Genomic DNA, 23,153 nt, shown 5'->3' with positions numbered 1-23,153 from the left:
AAATATCAATTGGAAGTTATTAATAAAAGGTGCTGAACCTTATGTTTGAAAATTAACACTGAGCTAAGTGCAAGCAAAAACTAAAATATACATAAATTTGAATTTAAATGTCCATTAATAACTTTATGTTGCACTTAACACGATAACCTGTTCAGCCACAGGATACTGACAATTTGTTAGTCATTCTATGGTCCATATGGTTAATTTGATAACTTCAGTATAATTTTGCTACTCAGAATTCTTATCCAATTTCAACATAAAAAGTTGTTCCTTTCATGTTTTTTCCCCCCAAAAAGAACTACCTATTACATTTTTCTTAATATTTATCATCCAAGTGTTCTTGGTATAAAATCAGTATACAGAAAATTTTAAGAGAACTTACATTCAAAGAACCTAAAAGACAGGAAAAGAAATTTAAGGTTTATTCCATTGTTTATTATGGAATTTTCTTTTTCACTTGGTTTGATGGGAGTAGACAGTATGTGTAAGGGAATGATTTAAAGTTTACTTGGGATAGATTTAGTATGGAGATTCTTAAAGAAAAAATTAGCAGAGGCCAGCTAGCACTGAGCTGCACAACTCCAAAAGCACCATGATCTTTTGGATCTCATACTTGCTCATAATTTTCTATAAATTGCCTCCTTTTCCAAGTGGCCAGTGATTTAAAATACCTTGCCCAAGAAAATATGGCTGATTGATTAAAGGACATATTTGGGGCAATATAAAGTAATAGCTAGTATTTACTGAGGGCTTACTATGTGCCAGGCACTGTTCTAAGTATTTTAGTGTATTTATGTAATCCTCACAACCAGCCTGTGAGGTAGGTATTAGTATCCTCCTTTTACAAATGAGTAAATTGAGGCTCAGAGAAGTGAAGTAATTTACTTAAGATAAAACAGAGCTAAGAAGGGGGAGTTTGAGCCTAGAGCTAGTGCTCCTGACCACTGGGCTGCTACCATGGAGCTAGGGAAAGGCTTCAGTGTATAGGCAAGCCCTCCAGACTCCTCAGAGTCTTTTGACACACAATTTTAACATGGTTTCCAAGCTCAAGAAGCTCACTCAAAGCACCAGAAACCGAGATGGCCTTTTGACAGTTGGAGTTGATAATCCATCGTCTTCCAGTGATTCTTGTGTAGAGTACCTCTAGCCAACTCATGTGAAGCTTATTTGGAACTTAGACTGCCTTGTGCCATCTTCTAAGTCAAGGGAACACCCATTATCATATAATCAAGAGTACTGAACCATCGTCTAGCTTTTACTCCACGCTTCAGGACCACAGTGGAAGAATGCGCTCTCAGGCTCAGGGCTGTGCAGCCCTCCAGAAACGAGGTGATGTGTTGTCTGTTGACCCCTACGAGGTGGACCAGTGGTGGAGGAGGTTTTTGAGCTTTCTGTCAGCTTGGCACACAGCAGAGGCATAAATAGGTGCAAGGTACAGGCATAGTGGGCCTTGCTACAGCTAATCTGGGCATAGGGACCAATTAAACTTCCTAGAATTGAATTCTAGATTGCAAGAAGCACTTAAAATTCAAGAAGTGTGCCTTGAATACTTTTCGTTCTCTACAATAAAATTAAAGCTGAGCATCAGGAGAAGTGAAATCCAGGGGTGACGGGTCTCAATTTGGGGGACAGGGAAGAAGATGTAAAGGTTTCAGGTAGAAGCTGCCTTAAACATCTAACACGGGTTCTTAACCAGAGGTCCACGGGTTTGAGAGGGTTTGTGAGCTTGAATTGAAAAAAGTAATTTTCTCTGACCTATAACAAATCTAGCATTTCCTTCTCTTATGAGTGTATGTAATAAATTACAGTATTCATTTCACCTGACTGGCAAAGGGATCGTGAACAAAAAAGGTTAAGAACCCCTTGTCTAGGGCCAGGCCAATATGCCAGTGAAGCCAAAAAACACCCCGTCCCAGTGGTCAGTGAGGAAGCACCGCCCCTTTTGCCACCCCCGCCGAATACGTGGGGCGGCTTCTGGGCGGGGCCGCGTATGCCGCCCTGGCGGGCCCCTGCGCCTGCGCACTGCCACCCGGGCACCCCGCCCCGACCTCCAACTTCCCCGCCCGGAGCTGAACATGGTGCTGTCTGAGCTGGCCGCGCGCCTCAACTGCGCGGAGTACAAGAACTGGGTGAAGGCGGGCCACTGTCTGCTGCTGCTGCGCGGCTGCCTGCAGGGGTTCGTCGGCCGCGAGGTGCTCGCCTTCCACCGCGGCCTGCTCGCCGCCCTCCCCGGCCTGGGCCCTCGCACCCTCTGTTACGGTGGCTCGCGGTGCAACCCGCGCGCCCGCCAGGTGAGCACCTGGCTCCGGGCCTTGACACTTCCCCATTCCCGCCTCGGAGCACAGCTTTTCCGTCCCTTCCGTGGGGCGGGCCGACCGCGACGTCCGGGCTCTGATGGCCAGGATGCCTCCCGTCTCCCTCCCGTCTCTCTCCCGGGTCTCATCTCCTCACCGCCGCCCCCTGTAGTTTCAGCCTCAGTGTCAGGTGTGTGCCGAGTGGAAGCGAGAGATTTTGAAACATCACACCAACAGAAATGCAGACGTCCACTGGGGAAACTGCCATCCGGGGCGCTGGCCCGTCGATGCCTGGGAGGTGGCCAAGGTAAGCACCTGCAGCCTGGAGGGAGGGAGGCTGCAGTCACCTGGTGCCGGGGACCATCTCTTGGGTCTGTGTGGAAGCTGGGAACTCATAAAAACAGATGTGGGGAGAGAGGAGAGCCATTGGCTGACTTTACGTTTAGAGTAAAGGCTGACCGAAGGTTGTATTTGATCCACAACGTTTTTTAATGTTTTATTCTAAGCGTCTAAGCAGTTCAGAGTTGTTATATTGGTCCCAACCTAGCTTCACCGTTTCTTCTACCTGTCTGCTTCCTGAAGGCATTTGAGTTTGCTACCCACTGCTTGGAAAGGTAGAGGAAAGATTTCAACAAGAGATGATGGGGGAAGATGTAGAGCGGGCATCAGGACCACAGGCATAGAGGGAGGCCTCTTTGAGGAGAGGCTCACTGAATAGCTCTTGACTGGCATATAGGGTGCCGTGAGGATGGCAGAGTAAGACAGTGAAAGTTAGGGCTAAACTGGAAAGGACCTTAAGCTCCCTAGTAAGGAATAAAATCTCAGGGAATAGGAAAGGAGTAGGCAGCCAGCTAGAAAGAGATTGTTAGGCCTGTATTCAAATCTGGACAATGTGACTTACTAACTGGGCCTGTTGGGGACACTTTAGAATTTTTTTAAAATATATTTTTATTACAGAAGTTATGAACTTACAAAACAAGCACATGTGTAGAATTCCCATACAGCATCCCTCCACCAGCGGACCAAACCATTGTGGAAGAGATTATGAGATAATATCATCAAAGTATTACCGCTAACTATGGTCTATAGCATACATTTGACATACTTTTTCCATATCTCCCTATTATTAATACAGAACATCATTGGCATTGATGCAAGAAAATTACAATATTGCTGTTAACTATAGTTCATAGGTTACATTAATTGTGTTTTTCCCAGGTGTCTCCACATTCCTGTCACCCTCCAATAGTGATGTACATCTGTTCTAGTTCTCAGAAGGACATTCTTGCATTTGTACTTTAACCACAATTCTCATCTACTTCTGGGTTCACTGTGTTATTCAGTCCCTAAATTATTCTCTAGATTTCTTTCAATTAACATTTACATCCCTAGGCTACCCTTTTCAGGCACATTCCCATTTATACACCAGCTCCTACTTACTATAATGTGTTATCATCAACTCTATCCATTTCCACACTTTTACAGTCAAGTTAATTAAAGCATCTACATACATTAAGCATCAGAATGCCTTCACAGCCCTCCTCTTATCTCCTAATAACCTATATTCTGGGTTTATAACTCCATGTGTTTATTCTTTGTATTTAGTTTGTACTAGTAAGACCAAGCAATATGTCTTTTCTGTCCGACTTATTTCACTTAGTATAATGTCTTCAAGATTCATCCATGTTATCATATGTGTCCAAAATTCCCTTTCTTCTTACTGTAGCATAATATTCCATTGTATGTATATACCACATTTTGTTTATCCATTCATTGGTTGATGGACACTTGGGTTGTTTCCATCTTTTGGCAATTGTGTGTAAAGCCAGTATAAACATTGGTGTGCAGATATCTTTTCGTGTCACAGTTTTCAGTTCTTCTGGATATTTTTCTAGTAGAGGAATTGCTGGATCATATGACAGATCTGTAGTTAACTTCCTGAGGAACAGCCAAACTGTCTTTCACAGAGGCTTCATCATTTTACAATCCCACCAAAAGTGAAGGAGTGTTCCTATTTCTCCATATCCTCTCCAGCACTTTTTTTTTTCTCAAATAATGGCCATTCTATACAGTGTGAGATGATATTTTGTCATTTTGATTTGCAGTTCCCTAATAGCTAGTGATATGGAATATTTTTACATGTGCTTTTTGGCTATTTGTGTTTCCTCTTTGGAGAAATGTCTAAGTCTTTGGCCCATTTTTAAATTAGATTGCTTATTCTTTTATTGTTGAGTTGTATGATTTCTTTATATCTGATGGAATCAAACCCTTATCAGATATGTGATTTACAATATTTTCTCCCATTGAGTGGGCTACCTTTTCACCATCTTGACGAAGTCCTTTGAATCACAAAAGTGTTTAAGTTTGAGGAGGTCCCATTTATTCATATTTTCTTTCATTGCTTGTGCTTTTGGTTTAAGGTTTAAGAATCCACTACCTACCACCAGGCTTTTTTTTTTTTTTTTAAATAACACACTTTTTAAGATTAAAGTTAATCGATCACATAGAACGTTACATTAAAAAAACATAAGAGGTTCCCATATAACACACTCCCCACCCCCACCCCCATCATTTTTGTAACTTGCATTTTTTGAAGATACATCACAAAAAAGGTTACATTATAAAAAACATAAGAGGTTCCCGTAGCCCCCCATCCCCCCACCCCACTCCTCCCATACCAACAACCTCCCCCATCATTGAACCACCAGGTCATGAAGATGTTTTCTTACATTTTCTTCTAGGAGCTTTATGGTTCTTGCTTTTATATTTAAATCTTTGATCCATTTTGGGTTAATTTTTGTGTAAGATGTGAGATAGGGATCCTCTTTCTTTCTTTTGTATGTGGATATCCAGTTCTCCCAGTACCATTTATTGAACAGAGTGCTTCTGCCCCAGCTGGGTGGGTTTGACAGGCTTGTCAAAAATCACTTGAAAAAGAAAAAAAATCATTTGAGGGGAACGGATGTGGCTCAGACAGTTGGGTGCCCACCTCCCACATGGGAGGTCCCGGGTTCAGTTCCTGGTACCTCCTAAAGAAGAACAAACAAATAACGAGCAGACAATGAGCAAAAAAAAACAAAACAAAACAGTGAGCAGACAATGAGCAAGTAAATGAGCAGACAGCGAGCAAAAACAAAACAAGCAGGGAGCAGATAGGCTCAAGCAATTGGGTGCTGCCTCCCATATGGGAGGTCTCAGGTTCAGGTCCCCATGCCTCCTGAAAAGAAGAAACAAGCAGACAATGAGAAAACAGACAAGGGAGCCATGGGGGCAGGAAGGCATCACTTGACCATGGATGTGAGGGTCTGTTTCTGAACCATCAGTTTGGTTCCACTGGTCTGTGTGTCTATCTTTATGCCATATTAGCTAGGTAATATGATTTAAAGTCTGGAAGTAATGGAAAAACTATGCCTGGTTTTGAGGCAGCTAAGGCCCCCTAAACTTGGCATTTTCCTCCCAGCGACAGCTGAATTAAGTGGCTTCTTTTCTTCAGTCTCATTGTGTTGTTTTGCCTGTGATAAGTGTAGAGTTACCGTCTTTGCTAACACCTGAGGCATCCGTAACAGGCTAAAGTCGGCTGGCTGAGACATAGACGGTGATGGTACTGGCTAGGGCACCTTTTGACGGGTCAGTCAGGGGATCCAAAAGTCTTAATTATGTGAGGCTCAGGTGTGCAGTTCCACCCCTGACTCTCCTTGGGGTGTGCCCGCCTATCACAGAAGCCCTTTCAGAAAACCGTTATGGACAGCTTCATAAGAGATACTGCCTACTGAAATGTGTTTGCTTTCCAGGAAATAGTTCTCTTTATTTGGAGTTCTCATTGCGAGTGATTTTTCGTATGTCCTATTTTCCAGTCCTTGGCAGGAATGGACTCCTGAGATTCTTAGATTGGTAAAGCGGTTGCATCCAGATGCAAATTGGGAGCTATTTCAGTAAGGAAATATGCCCGTCCTGGCTATAGCACCATTTCTGGGGTTCAGGCCATAAAATCCTACTAAAGGCAAGAGCATGCCCGAACAGGGTTCCATCTGTCAACTCCTCTGTGCATCCTACTCACCTGGCACCATCACCATGACGATTGCCAGCATTTCTTAGCATGTCCATTAGCATATGCCAGGCACCCTGCAAGTGCTTTACCTGCAATAACTTGTTTAATTCCTTTTTTTTTCTTTTTTTTTCAATTTTTAAATTTATTTCTCTCCCCTTCCCCCCTCCCCCGCCCCAGTTGTCTGTTCTCTGTCCATTTGCTGCGTGTTCCTTTTTTTTTTTTTTTTTTTTTTTTTGGTCCGCTTCTGTTGTTGTCAGTGGCATGGGAATCTGTGTCTCTTTGTTGTTGCGTCATCTTGTGTCAGCTCTCCGTGTGTGCGGTGCCATTCTTGAGCAGGCTGCACTTTCTTTTGCGCTGGGCGGTTCTCCTTACGGGGCTCACTCCTTGCACGTGGGGCTCCCCTACACGGGGGACACCCCTGCGTGGCATGGCACTCCTTGCGCGCATCAGCACTGTGCGTGGGCCAGCTCTACATGGGTCAAGGAGGCCCAGGGTTTGAACCGCGGACCTCCCATGTGGTAGACAAACGCCCTAACCACTGGGCCAAGTCCGCTTCCCTAACTCATTTAATTCTCACATCATCCTTCAAGCTAGATAGGGACAGTTACTCCCTGTTAACCGATGAGGAGAAGCAGCTTGCCAAAGGTCACACAGCTAGCAAGTGGAAAAGCTGAGAATTGAACCTAGCTCTTGTCAGATTGCAAACCCTTAATTAAAAAAATAATAGTTCCAAACCTTTCAAAACAGTTGCAAAAATAATACAGAACACTTACAGAGAACTCCCAGGACACTCCCCACTCAGGTACCCAGATTTACCAATTTTAACATTTTGCCACATTTCCACATTTGCTGCATCTTTTTTTTTTTTTTGGAAGTACCGGGATTGAACCCAACCTCATATACATGGGAACCAGGCACTCAGCCACTGAGCTACATCTGCTCCCCAATGAGAGTTGGTTTTTCCATTTGTCTGTTAGGAGGTACCAGGGATCAAGCCCAGGATTGTACATGTGAAGCAGGTGCTCAACCACTTGAGTTACATCTGCTCCCTGCCATATCATTTTACCTGTCCAGCTGTCTGTCTATTAATCTATCTATCTACTTGTCTCCCTATCAGTTTGAAAGTAGGTTGTATACATCGTCAAACCCTTACTCTTAACTTTAAACCAAGAGACAGAAATTTCTCAAGTCAGTGAAGAAGTGTCTACTTTGGAACAAGAGTGTTATTTTTAAATCTTTCACAACTCAGCCACTGAAACTTCAGTAAGGAAAAAAAAAAGGCTAAAGGCTTTCTACCCATGCTTCCTGGCTTGTGTGCCATTAAGACAGAGAAACCAGTTATGTGGGAGGCCTTTGGTCAGGTTTGTCAGTTATTCCCCTGGGCGAGGCTTTCCTGGGACACCATTTCTCCTCTCTCTATTTTGGACTTGGAAGCCTCTAAGTTGAAGACTCAGTGACTAAGAGGAGCTTGGTCATCCTTTGTTGAAATAAGCATGTCATACTTGCCCCGCCAGCTACTGGAGTTGGAGGAAACTCAGGTGCCCTTGTGCCTTCCTGTACTACAGGCTTTCATGCCCCGAGGACTGACTGACAAAAGAGGCCCCGAGGAATGTGATGCTGTTGCCCTTTTAAGTCTCATCAACTTCTGTGACCACTTCGTGGTTGATCGAAAGAAAGTCACAGAGGTAAGAGCTGGAGATTTAACACCACGTCACAAGAGTCCGTCGGGTACGTAGTGTGAAGCCCAGCAGTGAAACACGCCCAGGGCTGTGGAGCCAGCTGTGCAGAAACCACACGCAGTATCTTCCCAACACAGTGGCATGCAGTGACAATTCAGCCGTGGTTCACGCAGGCCAGTGGAGCGCAGATCGTGTGCGCCTCCTGTGATATCCAGGAATCCCGGCAGGAATGCTGTCCAGAGACTAACCCATTATTTTCTCCCTAATCACAGTTCCCTGACAACTTGTTATTGTGCTGTTCACCACTAAAATATATGACCCTGAAATTTCACTTCCCTGTCCTGCCACAAACAGAAACAAAGTAATTTTCCTTATTAAAAAAAAAAACTATGGAGCAAAACATCATTCTGCCACTTTCACCCCAACATTTGAATCCTTCCCTTTGGCTAAACAGTGCAAGACCAAGTTACATGGAACTGAGGAAAACATAAACACCAGTGGCTAAACAAGGTCAGAGTAGATCACGATGCTTATCAGAGTTCCTCTGGGAGATGTAGACTTTCTCTAGTACCCAGGAAACAACTCTTGCACTTTTATTACTCTGAGGGCCATTGAAAAGAGTATATAGCATACCTGGATTAATTAAAAGACCAGGAATCCTTTATGACATCAGCAGAAACAAAGAGTTACCGTAGTAGCTGACCCTTTTGATATCTGTTAACCACAATGTGGAGGTCTTTATGTGAATTATATATTAATATATGACTAGACACACCATTGGTCTTAAAATATAAGCAAAAGTTGCTTTTCTTTTCATCATGGATCCCACATCAAAAAACTTCCTTGGCCCAACTTCCCAGAGCTATTTAAAAGATTTTTGCATTACCTGCTTCAGCCTGTGGGAATACCCAGAATCAATACTCTTTGCTCTTTGCTCTTTGACAGGTTGATTTAGGTTAAGGGATTTGGGTATATGTGAAAGTGGTATCCAGCTAGCCACAAGATTTCAAGGGCTAAGGATAACTGTAGGTTCATTTGCATTTCTTACCCTGATGAATTTATTCAAGCTTCAGGAGGTTGAACATCCCCCGAACCTTGATAGCACCCACAGGGAGCCCATGATCATCTCAAGAACGTCTGGATTGCTTGGAAATCTGCTCCAGAGGCTTAGGAAGGGGGAAGGATGCCATACCTCCCTTCCCCAGTTGCCTTCTTTTTACTCCTGGATACCTGTGGCCAAAATCTGGTTTACAGACATGTTTTATCCTGCCCAGTTTTTTTAAAAATTTGAACTAATTGTCAAAAAGATCTGAATTTCCAGCTACTCTTGAACTCTCAAGAGATCTGACAACATTGGGCTCATATAGCTCCCCTAGTAGCAAGCCATGAGCTGAGTTGCAGCTGCCCCTTCAGACAGGGCGTCTACTCTTCAATTAGTCCCAATCCCATCACCCCTCATTGTCTCTCTGCTGTTAGGGATTGCCAGCTCCACTCAGGTTACCCACCACACCCTTGAGGACATTTCCATTTGTGACCCAAGGAGGACATCACTTCTTGGTATATGCCCTCTGGGCAGGGCAAAACTAAATATGGATCCAACTTGGGGGCTGGATTATCCTCAACCCTGATACAAGTACCCACCAGATTAAGCACATGATTCTGAGAAACTTCTGGCCATTCTTTTCTGGGGGCCACACTTGTAGATTTTATAATTAACAGAGCCTTTCTGAAGTCTTCTTTGGAACTACAAACTCTCCCTTTACAGCATTGTTTTTAAGTTTGAAGCCTTTTATCCTTTTTGTCCTTCCCTAGGTGATTAAGTGCCGTAATGAGATCATGCACTCTTCAGAGATGAAAGTATCTTCTGCATGGCTTCGAGATTTTCAGATGAAGATCCAAAATTTTCTGAATGAGTTCAAGAATATCCCAGAGATCATGGCAGTATACTCTAGAATAGAACAGGTAAAAATCATTTTTAACAGTTCTGGGCCTATAGAACAAAGTGGGGGCGGGGTGGGATGGGAAACGGTCACACTCATGTAGAATTTGAAGTTTACTAGATAGTCTTTTAGTTTTCTAAAGGGCTGTTGATGTCAAGTATGATAAATGGGTTGGCTTTTATAAAGGAGATTTATTTGGGGTAAAAGCTTATGGTTCCAGGCTGTGAAAAGTCCAACTCAGAGCACCGTTAGAGATGCTTTCTCACCAAAATCAGCTACTGGTGATCCTGGAGTGCTGCCACATGTCGAAGCAAGATGGCCACCGATCTCTGCCGAGGTTGAGGGCAACCAGCCATAGAGCTTGTCTCCTCTTGAGCAGCATTGTGGGCTCCGCTCTTGGGGCTTCGTGCTTAAGCGATCTTCTTTCTTACATGGCAGGATCAAACATGGCAGCTTCCTTTTCCTGTCTGTCTGTCTCTGAGTTTCTTTTTATATCAGATCCAACAAGGGGGCGAAGACTCAACCTGAGTCACACCTTTCTGATGTAGTCCAATCAAAAGCCTAAAGGGATCTTACCAAGTAATCAAATTGAAGGGCCCTCATCCCGAGTTAATGTAATCAAAGGGTATCACACCCAGAGGAATAGATTAGTTTACAAACATAACCTTTCTCTTTTTGGGATTCATAAAATAATCTCTAACTGTCACAGATGTAAGCTAAATTTCAGAGTGAGCAGGGGAAAGAATATGCCCACCTTGTTGCTATGAACTCTAGAATTTTGCTGGGCTGACAAGCTTTTCTGTGGTCACAGGATGTTATTGAAATGGATCTAATTAATTATATTTAATTGTAAATTCTTTGAGTAATCCAACGGAGTACCTTTTCCATTAAATCAGTTCATATGTTTGGTTGGTAATCTAACAGCTGTTGACATCTGACTGGGCTGTTCATCTCCCCGAGGAAGATCAGCAAGATGGTAATGAATGTCAAACAAGAATTCACCTGAGTGAGAGCCAAGTAAATGAAATAGAAATGGAATTACTAAAGGAAAAACTTCAAGAGATTTATCTTCAAGCAGAAGAACAAGAGGTGGTGCCTGAAGAGGTAAAAAATAAAAAAGTATTACATCATCTGTGCTAGTAAACAAAACAAAAAAAGGTCCAAGGAGGAAAAGCAGCTCATTTTTTTTCCCTCTTAAACTTTTTATTTTGAAATAATTTCAAACTTATAAGACAGTTACAAAAAATAATACAGAGAACTCCAACATTCCCCTCCCCCCACCAGCTCCCCAGCTCCCCGAATTTTAGCATCTTGCCACAGTTACCATATCTTTCTGTCTCTCTCTCTCTCTGTCCATCGACCTATCTATCGTCTCTCTCTCTGTTTATATTTTCTAAACATTTGAGGGTAGGTGATATACATCATGCTCCTTGAACACTTAATATTTCCATGTGCTTTTCCTGAGAACAAGGATATTCACAAAGTAGCTAATATTAACATATAGCCAATTATATTTCTGATTTATATGGCAAATGATTTCCAGAAATGAATATTCTCTTGGCACAGAGTAATACTACTTTTTAACAAACACGTTCATTTAGTCAGCAAACATTTGAGTGCCTAATCGGTGTCACCAAGTGCAACAACTTGCTAAGGGCTACAGCGGTGTTCTGACCAAAGTACTGAGGGGTGGAACGGTGGAGCTCAGTGGTTGAGCATATGCCTCACATGTACGAGGTCCCAGGTTGAGTCCCCGGTACCTCCTAAAAAAAACCAAAACAGTGACACACCAGAGTACTGAGGGGGTTCTCTGCAGGTCAGAGGTTTGCAAAATAGGCTTTGCCAGGACGGTGCTGGTGAGCTGGCACTGGCTGAATCAAATAAGAAGCAGCAACGTGGCAAGGGAAGAAGGGCGTTCTTGGCAGAAGGAACAGCATTTGCAAAGGCACAAAAGAATAGTTTGGGCCCAGGGAACAACCAGGCATACTCAGGAGGTATGGTCAGAAATGATGGTGGTACCAGCCATATTTTGAAAGGCTTTCGATGCCATGCCAAGGGGTTTAAACCTTATTCCTAAAAGGACTGGGGAGCCAAAATGGTTTTAAGCAAGAGAGAGCGGTGTGATCAGATACGACTCTTCGAAAGTTAACTCTTATGGCAGTTGGAGGTTGGACTGGAGTGGCTCTGGCAGTCATGTGAGGGTGAGAGAACGAGGGTATAAACTAGGGACAATAAAGGAGGAGCCAGGTTCTGGAGGCATTGCTCAGCAGCACTGGTAGATCTTTGTGGCTGGTTAGATTTCTTTGGCATGGGATGGAGCTGGCAGAAGGGTAGGGAAGGCAGGGAATCAGGGTTTTTGTTTAGAACCCTGGAGGCCAATAATAGTCTTATGTCCTGATAGGGAATACAGGACGAATTTATTACAGTCAAGTTATAGAAGGTACTAACAGTAGTGGAATCATATTCTAAAAAGGTTCAGAAATACTTCAGCACTGGCTAGATTAGAATTCTAGATCACCAAGAGATTATGGACAAATCATTTCACCTCTCCATTCCTCCTGAACTAGGAAAGTAGTTTGCTGGTTACCTCATTAAATACAGGAAGAGTGGTGTTTTTTGTTTTTTTAAATACAAAGTACCTATTTCTTTCATTGCCATGCTCCTTACTGTAAACCTACCTATAATAACTATGTAGCTTGGTAAGCTCCTTTAGTGCAGGGACTGGGTGCCACTGGTTTTTGGGTGCACCTGCCCCGGCACACTATGGGTTTTTAAAAGGATGAATGAGTACCACAGAGTGCCATCTGGCCCACAAGCACCACGGACAGCCGACTCAGCAAGGTGATGCAACAAAAAAAAGGGAGACAAGTTAAAAAAACAACAACAGAAGAACATCATGCAGTGAGTGGACACAGAGAGCAAAAACAACAAGCAAGCCACAAAGGGGGGGTGGGCATAAATACAGACACACAGAAGAACGCATAGCAAATGGACACAGAGTGCAGACAGCAAGCAAGATGCAGGGGGTGGGAAGGATGGATGAGAATGTGGGCCTTTTGTTAAGTCTTTAATTTTTTAAACCCATGTGTTCCATCTTGTGTTACTATTTTTTTTTAAGATTTCTTTTTTATTTCTTTCTCCCCACCCCCGTTCCCCCCATTCCCTCCCTTATCTGCTCTCTATGTCCTTTCACTGTGTGTTCTTCTGTATCATCTGCTTGTATTCTCACTAGGCAGCTCTGGGAACTGGTCCTGGGACCTTCCGGAGTGGGAAAGAGGTGATCACTCTTTTGTGCCACCTCAGCTCCCTGTTCTGCTACATCTTCTTATTTTCTTTCCTCTGTGTCTCTTGTTGTGTCGTCTTGCTGCACCAGCTCTCTGCTTTGGCTGGCACTCCTATGTGGCTTTCCCGCGCTGGGTGCCATTTCCATGCAGGGCGGCACTCCTGTGCGGGACCCCATTCCCGCATGGGCTGGCACTCCGCATAGGCTAGTTCGCTGCATGGGCCAGCTTGCCCTCACCAGGAGGCCCTCAGCATTGAACCCTGGACCTCCTATATGTGTAGACGAGAGCCCAGTTGGTTGAGCCACATCCTTTTCCCTCTTGCTTTATTTTAAAATATCTTTCGAGCCAGCCCTGGTTTTCTTTCTTCCGTCTCTTTCAGAAGCAGAGTAGAGCAAAAGAAGACAACCCCAAGATCAGGCTCACTGTCCCTGAGTCGTCAGGAGTTCTCTTCTCTCTCAAGGGAGCTGCGCTTCTTTTCCTATCTGTTTAATAAGGGGCACTGTATATTCAGTAACAACATACAGGAGTTCATATGAGTTGAGAGCCAAAAGGGAACCTTGCAGTCATTGTACACACCCCCTGCTTTACACACGAGACAGTGGCCCCAAGAAACAGGTACTGATGGATGGATGCAAGGCCACATGGCTGGGCTGGGAGGATTGGCGCAGAGCGCTCCTGCTTCTGGGCCCGTGCCTTTTCACATGCTGGGCTGCAGATTTCGTATCACTTGGGAGCTGGCGAGTGTAAATTTTAAACCCTAATTGTCTCTGTTTTACAGAGGAGTTAGGGGTTAATTTGGCTTGTCCCCTAGGTCACAAAGTATCTAGATGGAGTTGATAAATGCTTATTTTTCATGCTTTCTGTGCAGCCGACCATGGCAACTCTCTTAATATTTCAGTTGATCAAAATGTCAGTTAGCATTGATAGGTGAGATGTCTCTAAGTAAAGAAGTTAGAGGTTGGCTTTCCATGGTGTGTGGACCTTGACTTGTTTTGAAAGTTCACTACCAAATATAGGTTATCAGTGTTCTTTAGGGTTAGTGCTCAAAGTTCGAGCATATGAATGATAAGACCAAATATCAGTAATTTTTTTTCTTAAGTGCCATCAATTTTAGGGTATTCAGTTACTTCTAAGAAAGAAAGAAAAAAAGTCACCAGTTAGTTGTAAGACACTATCAGCAGTAAGGTGTCTTCTTATTTGAGATGTTAAAATATGAAAAAATTCATATAGGAATCAAGAAATACAGCAGCTGTATTATGACCCCAAGACTTTTTGTGAATGTTTAACAAGACCTGTTTCTGCTTTTAGTTAAAACAGTAGGGGCAGGATTGGAAGGCTAAGTAGAAAGAAAAATTTGGTTAATGCTGGTAATTTAGTGTCACAATTTCAGCAAAGCCCCGAGGAGCATGGGAAGGCTGTACCATCTGATCCCCCCTGGCAGTGCCAAGGAGAGTATGGCCAAGAGAGCTCACCTCTTCCAGTCTTTCCGTTATAAAAATGGTATAAAAAATTATAAAAAGGGCCTCACATTAAAATATACTATGCATGTATAACTGTGATTGTAAAACGCTTTCTGCTGTGGAGCCAAATGAGAGCAGCAGCAGCTGCTAAGGCCCCTGGGGCACCCAGAGATGCTTGTGTCTGCCGTGGACCCATCTGCAGCAGAATTCAGCCTTCTGTGCTCTGTTGGGATCTGGATGTTTAAAAATTCAACAGAAGGGGAGCAGATATAGCTCAGTGGTTGAGCACCTGCTTCCCAGGTACAAGGTCCCAGGTTCAATCCCTGGTACCTCCTTAAAAAAAAAAAAATTCAGCAAAAGAACATTGAGTGCAGTAAATGGATAAAAAACATGTAAATTGTGTGCACACTCTTTAAAATCACTTCTGATTTCTTAAACCCTGGTGAAGGAACCCCCCTCACAGAACCCCATGGGGAAGCACAGCAAGAAGGAACAGTGACCGTGTGGACTCTAGCAGTAGTAGGGAAAAGGAGAGCCAATGATGCTTCATCTGTTACAGGCCAGAACTATTTATTGAGCACCTTCTTTGTGTTAGGCACAGTTCTAGAAGCTTGGTATACATCAGCGAATAAAACCAACAAAGATCCCCAGAAGGGTAAGACAGACAATAAACTAGAAACACTAAGTAAATTGGGTGCCATGTTAGAAGGAGAAATGCAGTGTAGAGCAGGAGTGGCAGAGTGGGGATGAGCATTGGGTAGGGTGGTCAGGGTGGCCTCATTGAGAAAGTACGAGGCTTAGCAAGCCCTTGAAGGAGGGGAGGCGTAGCCATGTTACCTACCTGGAGGAGGAGTATTTACAGCCATGCCCAGGCCCCAGTGGGAGCCTGCTATAAGTGTTTGAGGATCAGCAAGTTGACCAGTGTGGCTGGAGTGGAGTGAGGGAAGGAAGAGTGGGCAACGAGGTCGGAGAAGTTAAGGGGGCAGGGGACAGACCATACTGGGCCCAATGAGCCTTTGAAAGAACATAGTCTCTTACTCTGAGATGGGAGCCATCACAGAGCTCTGAGCAGAGGGATGACAACAGGAGCCCTCTGGCTGCTGGCTGAAGGATGTGTGTTGAGCTGGGGTGAGTGGGAGGGGGGGCAGGACAAGGACAGAAGCTGGGGGACCTGTTAGGAAGCTGTCACAAGCAATCCATGTAAGAGGACAGTGGTTTGGACCAGGGTACAGGTGGCGAGGTGGGTAAATGTGGCATGTGAGAGAGAGAGGAGTCAAAGACAAGGCCAAGTGTTTCAGCATAAGTGACTGGAAAAGATTGGAGCTGCTAAGCATCTTCTACCAAGAACAAAGCCAGGAACCTAGACTCGCAGTGAACATTTGTTAAACAAATGTAGGAAGGAAGGGACGGACCAGACACAGCACTACTTTCAGTAGATGATTTCGAATCCTCCTCGAATCCTCTGAGGTTGGTATCCTCCCTACCTGGTAGGGAGGTGAAGCGTCTTGCCCAACATCGCCACTAGCTAACTGATGAAGCTGGGTTTCAGTACCCAGGTCTGTCTGTCTGCATTCCATCGGTTTGTGTTTTTTTTTCAGTACTTTTCATTTTTCCCTCTACCTCTTCCTCCTCCTTTACATAAAAACATGCACAAGCCTTACCCATTCTGAGTAATTAAAAAAAAAAGCGAAAGCTTCCTTTTGACTCAGCTTCTCCTCCCCACTGAAATCATCTCCCCAGCTACAGGCGCCTCTCAAGAACATTTCAAGAGCAAATGCGTATACTGCTTTTCCCAGAAGAGTAACCTGAAGTTCGAAGATATGTCCATCATGAGACACGCCCACTGGAGCTCATTAGAAAGAAAGGCGATTTGGAATAGAAAAGAGATGCAGAGCAGATGGTGGAGGAGCAGAGGTTTCCACATCAAACCTCGAGCAAAGAAACTGAGTGGGATATAAAACGAATGTGTTCTGAGGGCCGGCGGGAAAGGAGCAGAGGGTGACAGCACAAGAGTCCCAGTTCAGGTCTGGAGTCATCAAATGAGAAGCACTCCCAACCGGGGGAAGGAGTCAGAAGTCCGCCTTGACACTGAGCATGGCGTGTGGGGAGCATCAGGCATAGTAAATAAGTCGATAAGGGCTGATGAAATATCCACTGTTACTAAGGGAAGCCATGACTGTCACTGATGTGGTCTTTTCAGATCTTTATGATTTCTAGACTTTTTATTTGAAGCCTAGGCATCATCCTTTAGGAGCTCTAGGCTTATTTCCAACCATGTAAGAAAGTACTCCACCTCAAGGGCACATCCCTAGTCTCCTTCCCAACATGTCTGAAAACCCCCTGTCATCTTCAGCTCCTCTGATTCATTCTGACCCCAAGCTGGTATCGTGCCCCTTTCCTTGGATCCCTGGCAGCCATCATCTCGCATCTGGCACTTTCATTCCCTGACATCACAGTTGCTCAGGCTCCACCCTAGACCTACTGAATCAGAATCAATTATGTACATTCTTGAAAGTGGGAGAACCACTTCTCTGCTAGAGGTAGAGTGTGCAGTCGCTCTTCTTCTTCATTAGATTTAGATAGTCGCGACTTAGCTGGTAGTCTGGGTTCTCCATTTTTAAAAATCCACCATATCCCAAAATATGGTGACCTCTCCTCTTTGTAATGACCAGTGACCAGTTTGGTCTCTTGGGAGAAGCCTGGTGGCAACACTGCCATGGTACTATCTTATGAGCACTTTTAATAGTTTAAATGTCAGAAAATATACTGCTGGTGGGAGTTTAAATTTGCCCAGCTCCTACAGGTGTCATTTTTAGGAAAATCTCTTAAGATTAAAATGGAAAAATCTATCACAATTAAAACTGCAGTCCACTTATAAAAATGGGTCCAGGGAGTGGGTGTAGCTCAGTGGTTGAGCATCTCCTTTCCATGTACAAGGTCCTAGGTTCAAACCCCAGTAACCTCCAAAAATAAGTAAACAAATCCTACAAGTAGACACTTGTGCAAAAAGATACATACACCAAGTTAGTTACTGTAGCATTGTCTGTCTTAACAGGTTTGAAATAGTCTATTATGATATGAAACAGCCATCACTGCACTACTATTCAGCCTCCTGGTATGGGAAAAATGAGGTGAAGAACAGTGTCCAGTATGCTCTCATTTGTGTTTTTAAAAATATGTACACATGTATGTGTAGTTCATATGTAAATACATAGAATATCTCTGGTGGAAACCATTGATTGTGGTTACCTCTGAGGAGAGGAGTTGGATGGGGACAGGGTCGGAAAGAGGGCTTACTTTTTACCTCGTACTCTTGCATTCATTTTGAATCATGTATCGTGCATTTATTACCTCCTTTATATCATTAATAAATGTATATTTTAATATATATTTTAAAATAACTAAAACAAAGCTCTTTCATACTTATGCAGGAAGTTTTAAAGCAAAAAAAAACCCAACATGTACTCTGTCAATTTGAGGAGACAAACACTCTGTGGTCCCAAAACCAGCTATCCCAGATTGTGTTTTGAGTGGAGGATACTTTGCTTTGTTTTTGTTTTTCAAAACTTCACCTGTCTGGACAGGTTCCTATAGCCAGAGTTTCTGTCTCTTTTGGTGGACTCATGAGCAGAAGCCAGTCTTGGAGCCAGTAAGTTTTTCATTTGAATTACAAGTCTGCAAAAAATTATTGAAGCTGTACATTGTGTGATTTTCTTCTTGCAGATCTCAAATAGATTGGAAATGGTGAAGGAATTTCTGAGAGACAATGAGGATCTTAGAAATGGTCTTAGAGAAGATATGCAGAGGCTAGACAGCCTCTATCTCCAGGGTCAAAAACAGGATTCAAAGGAATCTGGGGCCGGCTGGACGTCTCAAGAAAAGGCCTGAGGTGAGTTTTTAGGCATATGATTTTAAATAAGAACAGAAGAGCCTCGTCTTTGTAATGTCTGTTCTGTCATATAAAGTCATACTGAATGCACAACTTGGTCTCATCTGAGGTTTCCTATGCCCTTGTTATTTCTCTGTGCCCTTGTATATGAAATGAAGGACACTAAGCCTTGTGCTGTTTCTCATTAATGGTTCTCACATCTGTGAAATAATTCAACATAACAAACTTCCTGTCAACTTTGCTTAGCCAAATATACCTGAAGTCATTGGTCTAGTCTTAAGTGAATCAATTTTATAATATAGAAAGGATTTCAGCCCTAAAATATAGTTTACCAAGAATGCCTGCCTCTTAGCGGTGGCATTAGTAGCAACTGGTTAATTTTCACAAGGAAAACTTTTTTTTAAATCAGTGTCTTCATTATCTCATTTTTCTTTCCCTTCAAATAAAGAAAATTAAAACATTTTCTTTTATTTTAGGTTGCCCTTTGACAAAAATCAGGTAGGTTCTGTGAAAGTCAGCATGGCTTTCATCTCAGACATCCTTTTCTGCACAGCAGGAGAAATTTATGAGAGTACTGTACAAGCAAAAAGGAGCTGTCTTTTCGCGGACCTTCATTTGGCTCTTTAGGATTAGTTTTTTAAAATATTCATAAGCTTGGAGTTGTGTATCTATACCAATCAAAAAAATATATTAAGTACTCTTTTGCCAAAACTTGCTGCCATCCAGGAATTTGTTTTTCTTTTTCTGTTTAAAAGATGATATTCTTTCCTCGTCCTAAACTAGCTGTTTGACATAGTAAAGACCATAGTGCTGCGGCAGAGCAGCGGGTCATGAGCTGAGGGCTCCCACAGAGTGCCCTGTCCATGGGCAGACAAGGCCTGCCCTCCCTTCCCACTGCCTGAAAGTCTCATTCACGAGTTATACCCAAGGATGGACTGTAGGCAAGGAAAAAGTTGCCTAGAAGGCCACTGTTTTCTAGCCATGTCCAATTAGTACCGCACTGTGACTACTAGCTTCTGGCATCCTGAGGCAGAGCGGGGCAAGGGCACAGGCCCAAGCTGGTCCCTGGGATGCTGGAGAACAGAATGACTCGTCCGACCAGAGCAGGAGAGGGCCTGGGCCAGCACCATGAATAGGAAAGCCAGGGGGAGAACTCAGTCGGGGCTTGTTTTTGGTTCTCTTAGGAAAAGGAAACGCCCATGGCACTCACAGCTATATCCCCAGTTCCGTAGTGGACCCTTATAGATTGCCTGGTTCTTTTGCCTGGTGTAGAGAATAGGAGTTGATGCCAAGATTGGTCAATCAAGGGAAAGAGCTTTATTAAGCCGGTGGAGGCCAGGGAGCAAGTCTCATACTCACCTCCCCGAATTTAGGAGTTGCAGCCTTCTATTGGTTTGTTAGAGAGGGGTTTTGTGGTGAGGAAAGATGGACAGGTAGGGGTTTCTGTCAGTGGGTTCTTAACTGTGCATGCTCTGTGCTCTAACATGCTCTAAAATGCTTGGCCATACATTGCATGTCCTGAAAATGGCATCTAAATCCACCCAGAGAAGGAGACTTTACTATTATAACGAGCTAAGGTTTAGCCAAGGTCACTGAAGTACAGTCCTGAGTTTGCACTAAAAGCTGCAAAGTCCTAGTTTGTTGTTGACTGAGTTCTGCAGTCAGCTGCTGACCACAGCTGCAACCCTTACTCTACCTTGAGTGGTGTTTCCTAAGTGGGTCATGAGCAGCGGGGGACAGTATAGGTGGGCTGCAGGCCAGAGACAGGATGCCAGTGGACAGGATCTGGCACCGCTTCCTGTGCAAGACCCATCCTTGCAAAGGAATTAGCAAGGCTTTCATACAGGGAGGGTGGGGTCCCTGCAGTCCTTCTGGCCAAAAAGTCCTCCACTCCTGACTTTGTCATTTGTTTCCTGAACTGCAGAAGCACTAGCCCAATACATGTGATGATCTGGAGATCCGCCACACCCTCACCTTTGCCCGCATCTGCTCTTTTCCTTACCACTGGGCTGTGTCACCTCTGGACCTTCAGGGCCACAACTGCCGTTGTCCCCACTGCCTGGGAGAAGCTTCCATTCCAAGCTGAGGGAAGACATGCTGCTTTGCGTGTTCAACTGCCCATCCAGGATGAAATCTGCCGAAGAGAATCAACAATGGGGGAGGGGTGTTTGACATACTTTAACGTTAAAATGCATTTAATATAATTCTGTAAAACCTGGATGAAGGCAGATGTGCCTCTACATTCCTCTTTTAATCTTTCCACTTACTTTTTGACCTTTAGTTTTACATTTTCTTTCTCCCTTCATTTCATGGGAGTTCCCTGCGAAGACTTAGGTTGTAAAGTAAGAATTTTCATTCACCTTGCAGCTCCCCCAGACTAAGAAATTTCAATGAAATATTTCTTAGGCCCTATATATGAGATACAAGACTTGGGATAGAATTAAATCTCGATTCACTAAACAATTTAAAGACCTAATTTTGAGTTTCAGGAACTTTCATGGTATACTTCTGGCATCTAGTTAGTTGCAATATTTACCTATTCAGTAAACACTGATCGAGTGTCCACCATGTGCCAGACCTAGAAGTAGGTACAATTGTGAGGCTTTGTAAGATATGGACAATGGTATAGGAGCTATTGTCCTCTTACTAGATTTATTTAGTGCCTGCTCTGTTAAATTAAAAGTATTTTTCAGAAAACTTTCAACTGGCAACATTTAATTACATTGAAATAAGAAACCAAGAAAGGAAGAAATGCCCAGAACAGGCTTTTTAAAGCAAACAGGGCATGTGCAGAGATTTAAACCTGTGGGCATCTCCTTCTCCAAAACTGGGTACAGGCAGGCACCCACAGGGACATCCACAGCAGCCTTGTCAACCACCCATCGGTAGAGGGCAGTTCAATATATTATAGCACCTCCCTACTACAGAATGTTCTGCAACTGTTAAAAAGAACAGGGTCATGCTGCAGTGCAGTTAATATGGGATGAGCTCTAAGGCACATTAAGTAGCAAAAAATGTTTAACCATGCATAACCTACTGTATTACCATTTGTATTTTTAAATAACAGAGTTCTCAAAGGTTATGTGATTTTCCTTCTGGGCCAGGAAGTAGATGGGGAGGAGGGTTGGTGAGAAGGAATTTGGCTTTTCTATTTTGTATACTCCTGTCTGACATTTTTACTACAAACCTGAACTCATGGATGTTGAGGGTTTTTAAATTATTATTGAAATTGTAAATTCCAAAATAATAAAGAATAAGTTCAAACTGTAAAACTGCTTCGTCACATTTCCTGGAATAATGGTAGCCTCCGTTCTTGTGGAGGTCAGGTCCACTTCCTGGGACACTAGGCATTGCAGGGCCATGAGAAGTAGCTCAGTAAGTGGATTCCTTTCTGCATAGGGCTGCCTTTGTTTCATTTCCGAGTGCCCTGTCTTCATCCAACAGTGTGATTTGCTCTCAGCCTCTCCCTGGGACACAACATGTGACTCCTAGTTTTGGAAGAATTAAGAGGAGGAAAATGGTTTAGCGTTACAGTTGCAAAGATAAGGCAGCTCCTTCTAATTTAGCCTGTCCTTTATCAGGGAGCCCAGGGGCCCTAAGGAGGAGGACATTACATACTAAACTCAGTATAAAACACCGAATTCTGGGGAAGAACTAGAGTATGTCAGTGACAAAATCTTCTGGAAAAATAGTTCTGCCAAATTCAGAAAGCGTTGGCTTCATAATGGAGTGGTGGAGATCTGTGGACAGTTCAAGTTAAATTGCCAAGGTCAGAAAGGATTGCATTTGAGAGTTTGGGGAGATCATGAAATGGTTGTTTAAAAAAAAAAAGATTGTTCATTTTTATTAAAGTATTAATCACTTATATGGCTTTAGCCACTCAGCCTAGGCAACAAAGGTCTAGTTGGGTGGATACACTACAAATTAGATCTGGTAAGTGGAGCACTGCATTAGAGCGGAAGTGTTGCAATCTTCAGATATTTTCTCTTATAAATGTAGAGTGATGAGAAATTATCAACATAAATTTCCTCCTCTTACCGGGTAAACTAGAAACGAGCCTGCTGTGAAATGTCTTCAATAGACAGTGGCCTTTTACTGAAATATAACACTCAAATTACAAAGTACATTTTGTAAGACAAACCCAAAAATGTATTAATTTCTCATGTTGAAAAAACAATGTAAGGCTATGATTCATTTCAGAACTTTTTAAGAACTGGCTTATTACTACACTGTAATCTCAATTATCTAAAATATTAAGATGTACCACTGTCTTCCAAAAACTTCTTTCCTGCTTCTCAAACCCATGCCCTATTACATATGCACATTAATAACTACCACAAAACTAAACTGAACACTTTGTGACATCTCTTTGGGCAGGTGGACAATGACTTTATGTGCAAGCTTTATTACTTTACTGAGCTTCAGAAAGGCATGCGAATTCTTCAGAGCCTTGTCTGGTAGGCAGCCGCCAAGACGGCCCTCAACAATCCCTGCCTCGTAGAATTCCTACCCTTGTGTTGTCCTTTCACAATGTACGGGGGTTGGTCTGTGTGACGAAC

The 23,153-nt window shown here is 43.4% G+C and overlaps 1 protein-coding gene across 2 annotated transcripts; it reads left to right on the top strand.

Annotated features, from left to right (window-relative positions):
* Window positions 1-1,833: 1,833 nt before the first annotated feature.
* Window positions 1,834-21,866, top strand: CXHXorf38 (chromosome X CXorf38 homolog). 2 transcript variants are annotated; one of them, XM_058292283.2, is made up of 8 exons: window positions 1,834-2,291; window positions 2,467-2,601; window positions 7,908-8,027; window positions 9,834-9,983; window positions 10,886-11,065; window positions 18,429-18,594; window positions 19,071-19,092; window positions 20,519-21,866. In XM_058292283.2, exons 1-6 carry the CDS (start codon window positions 1,884-1,886, stop codon window positions 18,591-18,593), a joined length of 1,158 nt encoding a protein of 385 aa, XP_058148266.1. In that variant the 5' UTR covers window positions 1,834-1,883; the 3' UTR covers window position 18,594; window positions 19,071-19,092; window positions 20,519-21,866. The 2 variants fall into 2 exon arrangements, with proteins under 2 accessions (XP_058148266.1, XP_058148265.1); XM_058292282.2 differs by lacking the exon at window positions 19,071-19,092 and having other exon boundaries at window positions 1,835-2,291.
* The last annotated feature ends 1,287 nt before the right edge of the window (window positions 21,867-23,153 follow it).

The sequence above is a fragment of the Dasypus novemcinctus genome, chromosome X (genome assembly GCF_030445035.2).
Source record: "Dasypus novemcinctus isolate mDasNov1 chromosome X, mDasNov1.1.hap2, whole genome shotgun sequence".
NCBI classification, from domain to species: Eukaryota; Metazoa; Chordata; class Mammalia; order Cingulata; family Dasypodidae; genus Dasypus; species Dasypus novemcinctus.
The sequence above is the reverse complement of the archived record's forward strand: the minus strand, read 5'-3'. Positions and strand labels throughout refer to the sequence as shown.

What these genes read in the sequence shown, in the direction of transcription:
- CXHXorf38 (XM_058292283.2), top strand. Translation starts at nt 1,884, where the DNA reads ATGCCAGTGAAGCCAAAAAACACCCCGTCCCAGTGGTCAGTGAGGAAG. An exon ending in ATGCCTGGGAGGTGGCCAAG is followed by an intron (nt 2,602 to 7,907) that starts GTAAGCACCTGC and finishes CCTGTACTACAG; the next exon opens with GCTTTCATGCCCCGAGGACT. An exon ending in TATACTCTAGAATAGAACAG is followed by an intron (nt 9,984 to 10,885) that starts GTAAAAATCATT and finishes GTAATCTAACAG; the next exon opens with CTGTTGACATCTGACTGGGC.